The following is an 11,311-nucleotide window of genomic DNA, read 5'->3' on the forward strand; positions in this document are numbered from 1 at the left end:
AGATAAGTTTAAATTTGAAATTTAATACTCATGACGAATTCAGATCGAGTTCGAATTTTATATATTGAGTATCCGTTACCCGAATCCGTTTATATAAATATTTAATTAAATATAAAATATATATATTTTTAATAATATTTATAAATTTTTATATATTTTATTTTATATAAAATAAAATTAAAATATTTTTTAAAATTATTAAATTTTTAAAATATAAATTATTAATAAAAATAATTTTTTATATAGATTATTAAATAAATATATAAAATTAAATTAGTTTGAATATTTTTTTTTATAATAATAATCGGATTTGAGAAGAATTCGAATTTTAAAAATATTAATCGAATTCGGATACAAATAGAATGATTTTCGCGAGTACCCTACCCGTTACCATCCTTATCCCTCTTCAATACATCAATTGTGCATCATTACCTTGACAAACCATTCAATAACTCACCCCCTATAAATAAGACCCAGTTCTTACACTAATTTAACAAAATCTTCAATTCTCATCTGCAAATATGAAGAAGAATCTTTTCCTTTCCCTCCTCATTTCCTCCCTCTTTTCCCTTTCCCTCTCAGAACTCTGCAACCACCATGACAAGAAAGTTCTCCTCCAAATCAAACAAGACTTTGGCAATCCTTACCTTCTTGCTTCTTGGAAGGCAGACACTGATTGCTGCACACAATGGTACCAGGTCGAGTGTGACTCTACCACCCACCGTATCATTTCCCTCACCATTTTTGCTGGTAATCTTTCTGGAGAAATTCCCCCTGCTGTTGGTGATTTGCCTTATCTCCAGACCCTTGTGTTCCATAAGCTAACAAACGTTACAGGCCCCATACAACCAGCCATTGCCAAGCTCAAAAGCCTCAACTTTCTCAGGCTTAGTTGGCTAAGCCTCACTGGATCAGTGCCTGACTTTCTTGGCCAACTCAAGAATCTCACGTTCTTGGACCTGGCTTTTAACAGACTCTCTGGATCAATACCGAGTTCGCTTGCTTTACTGCCAAATCTTGGTGCACTTCACTTGGATAGGAACAGGCTTACAGGCTCTATCCCAGAATCATTCGGTGCATTTCAAGGCAACGTACCTGGCCTTTACTTGTCTCATAACCAACTTTCAGGTAAAATCCCTGCATCTTTGGGCAATCTGGACTTCGGTGCCATCGATTTCTCTCGCAACAAGCTTGAAGGCGATGCTTCTATCCTGTTTGGGCCAAATAAAACTACCCAAATCGTAGATCTTTCCAGGAATTTGTTGGAATTTGATCTGTCAAAGGTGGCGTTTCAAAGCAGCCTAACATCGTTGGACATTAATCACAACAAGATCTACGGTAGCATTCCCCAGCGGATGACTCAACTCGATCTGCAGTTCTTGAATGTGAGTTACAACAGGCTTTGTGGGAAGATTCCTGTGGGTGGTAAGTTGCAGAGCTTCGATTACTCCACATATTTCCATAACCGTTGCTTGTGCGGCGCTCCTCTTGAAAGCTGCAAGAAAGCCTAAGCATTTTCTTCATGTTAATTATGTAAAAGTTGTTGTTCACATAACGACTGTAGCTTGCTTTTGAGAATGTATAGCTAGATTTAGCTCAAGCATACTTGTGGAATGACCTTGAAACTTATCCTGATTCAGGATTTCAAGAATGTTAATTGTGCAATATTTTTAATAATAAGAGAATCTATGGATTTCGATGTCTTTGAATTCATGAATTTGAATTAAAAACCTTATTTAGTAAATTTAAAAAAAATATATGAATTTGAATTTTAATCAAATCTAAAGTAAATATAGACATAAAAAAGTAAGTATTTGAAATAATAATATTAATTATATTGTTCGAAATTTAAAGTCAACTTCACCTCCATTTTAAATTCAAAATTTGAAATTTTTTTATATTCAAATAAAGTATTTTTAAATTTATTTTTAAATTTAAATCAAATATTTAAATTTTAAATTTCAAAATTAAATATACGAATACAATCGCAATATAAAGAATTTCCTCAAACATTATTATAGGTGCATATGAGATTATGTCAACTTAATTGAGTTTTAAGTATTTATTTTTATGTCCTCTCAATTTTCAAACATATTTATCGGAAATAATCCAATTAATTTCTCTTCATTTTAAAATATAAGAAACGGAAATGTATTTTATTTGAATGAATTTATTCATTTTAAGACTTATTATTTTATTTTGATATTTATTATATTTATGATGTGAATTATTAAAGAGATAACTTTCCCTACTATATAATTTATTAATTATTATGTGATCTTAATCCCTTTTAAATAAAATTGTTGTAAAATTTTGTATTCTAAACAAAGAAATTAAGTTTTTAAATGAGAATTAATAAAAAAAAATTAAATTCTTATAAAATTTTAGTTTCCAAACAAAGTAAAGAAATTTGTTAGAATTCAATATGTCAAAGTTGGTGTTTTCAAGCAGCTTGACATGGCTGTATAATAATGACAACAAGATCTACGCTAACATTTCTGAGCAGATGACTAAGCGCTTAGAACTAATTTGTTTCAAAATACTTTACTTCTTGAGAAATATATTGTGACGACTTTCTAATCCGAATCGACACTAAAATTTGAGTTAACATAAGATCTCAGAAGCTCATAGTAAACTTAATTATCTCTAACCCCACTATAAAACCTAATAAGGTAGCTCAAATTCAAGAAAATAAACGTACAGATTCCAACTAAAATTTGGATTAACCAACAGAAAATATTATGAAGAGCTTAGCTCACTCTCACTATCATCAAATCACATAAAATAAACATTCGGGAGCTCAGCTCCCTCCATCAATAACAATAAAATATCACGTAGTTAATTTTACAACTCTAGAATTTAAGTTATTATAATCCAAATAAAAATTACAACTATTGATTCATGCAGAGTTCTAGATTTATTTAAAAGACAATAATAGCAAAATAAAATATTTTCTGTTTAAACCTGCAAGAAAAAAAAGTAGGTTAATCACAAAATAGGCCACCTGTCACCTGAGGAAAAATAATTGAGTAGGAGTGAGTAGTCGATTCAGAGAGTAAGATATTGATTTTAAATATAATTTCTATAACTAATTAAATCTAATGCGTTCCTATATATGAAATACAACACGTTTATATAGTTCAAACAATTTAATCAATGTTCGCACAAAAGATCATTTGAAACACACACGCACCCATGTATCAGATCACTATATATATATATATATATGGAAGATCTCGACACAATTCTCTTAATCAAATAACTGCCAATAAGGTCAACTCAAGCTGAACTTTTACTTAATAATCCATATGCAGAGCCAGTGAGATCAAATACTAACTGCAACTATCCATTCTATCAATATCTAAATCCACACCAATACACACCATATACACACCAACACAAACAAAAAAAATAAAGTGCTCTACTCTTAAGAAATTAATTTAATAATACAAACCAAACAAAACACGAAACTATTTTTTGCATTACTCAAAAATTTCTACTTATGCAATAATTGAATGTGAGTTGCAACAGGTTGTGAGCCAATTCCGGCGGGTGGTAAATTGCAGAGCTTCGCTTTCTCCACCGATACTTGTGTGGCGCTGGTCTTGAAAGCTGTAGGTAGGCTAGAGAGTAGGCTTAACACTCTGTTTGGATAAGGGGAAAAGGGAAGGAAAGGAAAATAAACAGAGGAAAATAACCACATGATAAGACATTTTCTTTTGTTTGGATAAGGGAGAGAAAATAAAAAAGGAGAGGAAAATTGGCATTATTTTCACCTGGGTACTTTCTCCCCGATTCGGAGAGAAAATGAGAAACCAGAGAGGAAAGTTAGCATTTGTTCTGTGAAATTACATAATTATCCTTCTTGTTTTATTGCGTTTTTTCCTATCGTCTCTTCCTATAATTTTCCCTTTTCTCACAAATAGTTAGGGTTCACGACAGAAAGAAGAAGCGATCAAATCTACTGGTTGTTCCTTCACCATAAAAGGGAAGATTTGACAGATAAGGGAGAGAAAATAAAAAAGGAGAGGAAATTGGCATTATTTTCACCTGGGTATTTTCTCCCCGATTCGGAGAGACAATGAGAAACCAGAGAGGAAAGTTAGCATTTGTTACATAATTATCCTTCTGGTTTTATTGCGTTTTTTCCTATCGTCTCTTCCTATAATTTTCCCTTTTCTCACAAATAGTTAGGGTTCACGACAGAAAGAAGAAGCGATCAAATCTACTGGTTGTTCCTTCACCATAAAAGGGAAGATTTGACAGATAAGGGAGAGAAAATAAAAAAGGAGAGGAAATTGGCATTATTTTCACCTGGGTATTTTCTCCCCGATTCGGAGAGACAATGAGAAACCAGAGAGGAAAGTTAGCATTTGTTACATAATTATCCTTCTGGTTTTATTGCGTTTTTTCCTATCGTCTCTTCCTATAATTTTCCCTTTTCTCACAAATAGTTAGGGTTCACGACAGAAAGAAGAAGCGATCAAATCTACTGGTTGTTCCTTCACCATAAAAGGAAAGATTTGACAGATAAGGGAGAGAAAATAAAAAAGGAGAGGAAAATTGGCATTATTTTCACCTGGGTATTTTCTCCCCGGAGAGAAAATGAGAAACCAGAGAGGAAAGTTAGCATTTGTTCTGTGAAATTACATAATTATCCTTCTTGTTTTATTGCGTTTTTTCCTATCGTCTCTTCCATAATTTTCCCTTTTCTCACAAATAGTTAGGGTTCACGACAGAAAGAAGAAGCGATCAAATCTACTGGTTGTTCCTTCACCATAAAAGGGAAGATTTGACAGATTGGAGAAGAACTATTACCATTACTCGATATTGATTCTACAATTTCTTTTTCATATTTTCATCTCAAAAGTGCTATAACAATGTGTGGTGCTTCGTTTTATGGGTGTGTTTGTTGATATGCAAAACGATCGTGCTACAAATGGTTTTTGGGTCTTCACAAATAGGGTAGGGTTTAATTAAAATTCTTAACAAATATGAAGATTCTAGACTTAAACAACCCTTATATCTCTATTTCTTCACTCAGCTTTGGTTTTCTGTCCCTATCACTCTCTTGAATTGGACTTCTTCTCTTTGGTCTCTCAATTCATTGCCATATGCGATTGTGTGGTGGTTCATCTATTCCCTTCTTTGTTGCTCCCATTAACTTAATTTCTCCTTTCTGTCGAATGTCACCTGCGATTCTCCAATCGTCCGTCACATTGAATCAGATGGAGAACTCTGCGTGTTGATCCATGTACCTCATTGCCTTTGTGGTCCATCCATGTCTTTACCCCCTTGATTTACTAGCAGCTGCGATTCTGTAGTCCTCCGTCGCATTGATCCACAAAGATCTGTGATGTGGATCCTCAATCTTGATCTATCTACTGTGCGTGTTGAATTGAAGACGCACTTAAAAAAATTCTTGCATAGAAGTGGCTTCTAAAGGAAACGGTAAGATTTTTCTATATTTGAATATGAAGATAGTTCATGCACTTATGGGTATCGCTAAATGAGGCTATTTTTATGGCCAGTAATTAAAATTGAGGTTTCCCAATTCATTTTTTCTATTGTAATATCCATTGATTTTTATTTATTAGGCAAGTTATACTGTTAGATATCTTGCAATAATTAGTTTGATCATAAAAGTACATTGAAACTGACTTTAATGTTGGTTAAGACAGAGTAAGGGAAAGTTGTAAATGTAACAGTCTAGCAGCAACCATGTTCTATCACAAAGAACTACTGTGTGGGCTGTAAACTTGAACAACTTGATTCTGTCAAATAATTTGAAATGTCCTGAATCCATGATGAAAGCAGAGGAAGATAATCTTATGATTGAAAATAACAGAGTCATTTGGTAAAGACACCTCAAACTGAAGAGAATGAATCTGACTCTAGGCTAGAGTGTCTTCTAATGTATTTACAGGTAATAATAATTTCTAATGAAATGTATATGTGTGTCATAGTTGCATTTCTACATGAATGCATATGTATGTTTGGGTAGTATGATTCATTTATGCAGTTGTTGGTTCTTTGATGACATTAACTCCAGCTATCACTCTGTAGCATATAGCCATTAACTGTAGTGAAAACAATATTTGCTTGTGTAACTCTCTATCCTTGGTTTGGCCCTTCCTTGTTTGACTCTCTTTCGAAAAGGACCAACTACACTAACCTCTACAGCGCTGTATGTACAAACAAATTTGTATCCAAACTATACCTTAACTAAGACAATCACAAATAAAATATCAAAACATCATAAGGACAGAATTTAAAAAATAAAATTCCTAAATATGTCAAAAAACAAAAAGCCGCAGTCTTTGTTTTAATTGACCTCATTGCTATTGCTAATTTTAATTAAAATTTTCAAACCTTGATTGTTAATTTGGAACTGGGTTTTTGTGTTTTTTTTTCTTCTTTTTAATTATTATTACTATGTTGAATTGCCCATGATTAGTTCTTATTTTACTTTTTTTTGTGAATTCAGTGCCTTTTTGTCACTATGTCTTCATACAACGTGGTGGGCTTCTAGCCAATTTTTTTATCCTTTTTTTGTTACCCTTATAATGGTTTTTATATGCAAATTTTTAGATTTTGTCATGTGGCAATTTATGTGAAATCAGGCCTTTTCTCCCTCTATCTATTTGGGTCCACCACCTTTACCACCAAAATTATCTATTCATTATACACACACACACACTAAATGAGGATTCAGATTATTGTTGGATATTGATGTAATAGTTGTATCTTTATATCATTAAACGTTAATTATGTGATTTTAAGTTTATATGTGGACTTCTTTACTAAAATCTTCCTAATCTGGAATTTATATTAAACTGATTTTTTTTTTTTTATAAATTGAATATAATTAAAAGAATAAAATAAATAGAATAAATGGTTAAAAATATTTATGGAGTATATTTATAGTGGAGCTATTCTCTCCTTTTATAATAAATAGGGAAACTATTTAGAAATTTCAGCAATTTTTTTTAATTAAAATGATTTACTTTCTCTTCTTTTGGCATATTTTGAATACATTTCTTTCTATTTGCTTATTTAAGAGTAGGATATTAATATTTTGATTTGTAGATGGATAGGGAACATAATTAAGAAAATTTTCTAGAATATAGCATGAATTATACAAGTGATGGCATGTCAATAGCCAATACAAATGATGCTTTAGAGTTTGAAAATATGTGGAAACATGTTATGGACACTTGGCAACGACAACGAGTGGAGGCTATAGTTCAGCTATTATGTTATATTGTGAATCTATTATGGTTATTGGACATCCAAGCAATGGCTATTGCCAAACCCTTAAGCAGTATAAATGCAGAAAGAGATGCATTATGGCAAAAGTTAATGAATGAGCTCACTGCAAATGAAGTCATATGTCGTGATATGGTACGCATGGGTTCGATCGCTTTTGCTGAATTTTGTGAAAAGCTTCGGTCTACTGGTTTACTGAAGGACTTTAGACGTGCTACGGTGGAAGAGCAAGTAGCTAAATTCTTGCATATTTTAGGCCAAAACTTTAGAAATCATGCATTGGGATTTTTTTTTCCATCACTCAGGTGAAACAATAAGCCGTCATTTTCATAATGTGTTAAGAGCAGTAGTGGCACTTGAAGCCAAGTTTCTTAACCAACCAACTGGAGCTGAAGTTCCTTCGCAAATTCTGAATAATAATAGATTCTATCTGTACTTCAAGGTAAGCAAAATTGAGGTCAAATTAATATATATTCCATAATTTAATTAGTTAATGATACTTCTAAATAGTTGTAGGTGCATATACGTGTCTACACAGGATTGTGTTGGTGCATTAGATGGAACACATATTCCAGTTAAAGTGTCAAGAGAACTTGCCCCCAGATTTCGAGGAAGAAAGGAATGTCCTACACAAAATGTGTTAGCGGCATGTTCGTTTGATATGAAATTCACTTATGTGTTGCCTTGTTGTGAAGGAACGGCTTCTTACTCAAGAATCCTAAAAAATGCACTAGATAGGGAGGATAAACTTGTAATTCCTCTAGGTAAGTGTAATTGAATATATAAAGCTTTTCCTTTGAAGCATATTATAGGTCAAAAATTTATTACTTTAGCCCTTTGGTAGGAAAATTTTATCTCGTGGATGCTGGATGACCATTGAGGAGTGGATTAATTGCACCATACTATTTGAATGAATACTCCAGATGCGGACCTCAAAACGCTAAAGAATTATTTAGCCATCGTCATGCATCACTCCGTAATGTCATCGAGAGAGCTTTTGGTCTTATAAAGAAAAGGTTTCCAATAATAGCTAGTGGCACTGAACCCCATTACTCATTTGAAACAATGACTGAAATTCTCTTGGCATGTTGTATAATACATAACTTCTTGATGAGTGTTGATCCTGATGAAAATTTAATTGCTGAAGTTGATTGCGAGCTTATGCATGCTGAGGTTGATCACCATATGGGTATTAGTGGATTATCAACGGATGCAGAGTATAGAATAGGATCTATGTTAAGAGAACAAATAGTAGTGCAAATGTGGAATGAATATCATAATAACTTGTAATCGTAATTACTAACAATGTGCGACTAGTATGTATGATTTCTTAACATTTTTTCCATGTTGGAAATATGTTTGTTGTCATTGTATAGACATGTCACTAGATTTTACATTCCATGTTTACTATGTTATATTTAGCAAGAATTTGTTATGCAATTGCCTTACAGATAAACAATGCCAAGGAGAAAAAAAAATTCCAAATCAGGAAAGTTCAATGTCAAGTAGAGACAATGTAGTTTGGACAATGACATGGATAATGTGTTGATAAATGCCTTGTTGGAAGAAGATCATAAAGGGAATCGCCCTAAAGGAACATGGAATACTATAGCTTTTGACAATATGTTACAGGTATTAAGGGCAACATTTGGTCCTCTTATTTAGAAATCAACATTAAGAATCGAATAAAGACTTTGAAGCAAATCTTTGCTGAATGTAAAGATTTATTTCATGGTCTTAGTGGCTTTGCATGGAATCCTGTAACAAAGTTGTTTGAGGCTTCTTTTGATGTTTGGGAGCAATTAATTCAAGTAAAGCTTATAATATTTCTAAGAGCATATTAAGTTAAAGTTTAGTAGTGTATTTTATATGTTTTTACATTACTTAAGATTTATTTTAAATAATTGTGTACTGAATAAAATGACATTTTTCAATGTAAGAAAAACCAGAAGCACGCAAGTGGATGCATACACCAATCATTAATTATGATAAGCTATATGAACTTTATGGTGAGCAAAGAGCTACTGGTGAATATACAAAAAGTGCAAGAGAAAATGTTAGACGTTGGCAATGGGAAGGAAGTTCATCTCAAATTGATTTGAATGAAACATTTGAAAATGCCATAATGTCTGACAGCGAGTTCAATTGGGCTAATGAGGTCGCTGATAGCAATATGACTAGTCCAGAACCTTCACTTCATTCTCAGGGAACTTCTTCTAGAGGCTCTAAATGCAAAACTTCAATGATGGATATATTAGATAAACAATATGAAAGGTTGAACAATGGAATTGAACCGGTGTCAGAGGTGTTGGAAAAAGGAAATGCAATTGCAGAAAAATCTCTTGCTATTCTTGAAAGTGGCAGACCCCATTATTATAAGAAGGAAGACTTATTGGCAGAGTTGGAGAGGATAGAGGTCTATCCAAATTTTGTTATGACAGCATATTGTTATTTTTCTAAAAATTCATTAGCAACAAGGTCTTTTTTCATTGTTCCGCATGCAAGGCGTTTGGAATGGTTGATGAGGGTTATGAATGACAAGTGATCTAAAGCTAAAGGCTATTTACATGCATGTTGTTTTACTAATGATATATAGTGTTATATGAACTTATTTTGTATGTAATATTAGGTATGAATGCCACTTAGTATTTTGATTTATATGAATAAATTTTAATAATTATTAGGATTTACTATTAATTTTGGATTTAGATTTTACTTGAAGCAATGGGCAGCAACAGGCAATATCAATTATGGCTACCGGAAGGATAAGCATCTTGGTACCGTAAGATAATTATAATATGCAATATTTAACAAATATTATGTTATATTTTGTTTAGGATAGATTTATTATTATATTATTTGTGAAAGCCTTGGATATATGTATAATATATGTAAAATTGGGAAGGAAGGGAGCCATTGGGAAAGGCACAACTAAGGAGTAATATCTGGTATCTCATTTTTAGCCGCATATAACCTCAGTAATAGAGGGAGCTGAGTCATGTCACTTTCTGGAAAATATTTTTTTATGAAATGAACATGAATTAATGATTTGGGTGGATGTCATTATCATTTAATAAGTTTGATTGTATTATTGTTTATGGATTTGTAGTCATATATTAAAAATACAATTGGTAAAATAAGAGTAAAATAGTAATTTTAATTATTTTTTTTCTCTTTTTATTTTTTTAAATAGGGAAAAATAAATTTATTTTTTTTTATTATTTTTTTATTTTTCATTTATTTAAATATGAGGAGGAAAAAATAAAAGAAAAAAAAATAATTTTTATTTTTCTTCGTTTATTTTCCCTCCCTTCTCTCAAGTTATTCAAACAGGGCGTAAAAGCATTTTCCCGTGTACGAGTTTGGCACACATTCACTTAAAGCACTTTTTTCTCCACCGGTACTTGTGTGGCGCTCGTCCTGAAAGCTGCAGGTGGGCTAGAAAGTGGGCTTAAAAGCATTTTCCTGTGTACGAGTTTGGCACACATCCACTTAAAGCACTTTTCTCTTTTTGATATCTGTGTTCTTGTTCAAATACTTGAGCCTAATAATCAGGACCCACAGAAAGGCGAGCAATGATACAGAATGAGATAAGGTGGCCTTTGGATTTGAGACATTGAGGAAGCAGCCACTATTTGCTGAAATTTTCCCAACCATCATTTTAGAACTCTTTCCAGTTTCTCATGAAGTAAATGCTAGCAGTAAGCAAATGTTCCGGTTTCAATCTTCTTTCAGTACTGCAATGGGATCCCCACAGAAACTCTATACACAGCTTAGGATTACCAGTTGCGACCAGAAACTATATATCATAATCTGCAATGTTGACAAGCAAGTTTGGCTATGTTTGTACGGAACAAAATCAACTCTCTCATTCTCACACACACACATCGTCTAGGAATCATGTTCTACCACAGCCTGCCTGGCTCTACTGATTTAAATGTGACCTTTACTCTCCAATCAAAATAAAATAGATTGCTCATCGATAATTAATTGATTACTGTTAATTCCAATAATTATTCCTTACAATCAGTGAAGTTTGGCA

At 32.6% G+C, this 11,311-nt stretch overlaps 1 protein-coding gene across 1 annotated transcript; it reads left to right on the plus strand.

The window, feature by feature from the left end:
- The first annotated feature begins 482 nt into the window (after positions 1–482).
- LOC110647415 (polygalacturonase inhibitor) lies at positions 483–1,709 on the plus strand. Its single transcript, XM_021801228.2, has one exon. It carries the CDS (start codon positions 522–524, stop codon positions 1,509–1,511), a length of 990 nt encoding a protein of 329 aa, XP_021656920.2. The 5' UTR covers positions 483–521; the 3' UTR covers positions 1,512–1,709.
- Positions 1,710–11,311: the final 9,602 nt, after the last annotated feature.

Source organism: Hevea brasiliensis, chromosome 3 (genome assembly GCF_030052815.1).
Source record: "Hevea brasiliensis isolate MT/VB/25A 57/8 chromosome 3, ASM3005281v1, whole genome shotgun sequence".
Taxonomy (NCBI): Eukaryota; Viridiplantae; Streptophyta; class Magnoliopsida; order Malpighiales; family Euphorbiaceae; genus Hevea; species Hevea brasiliensis.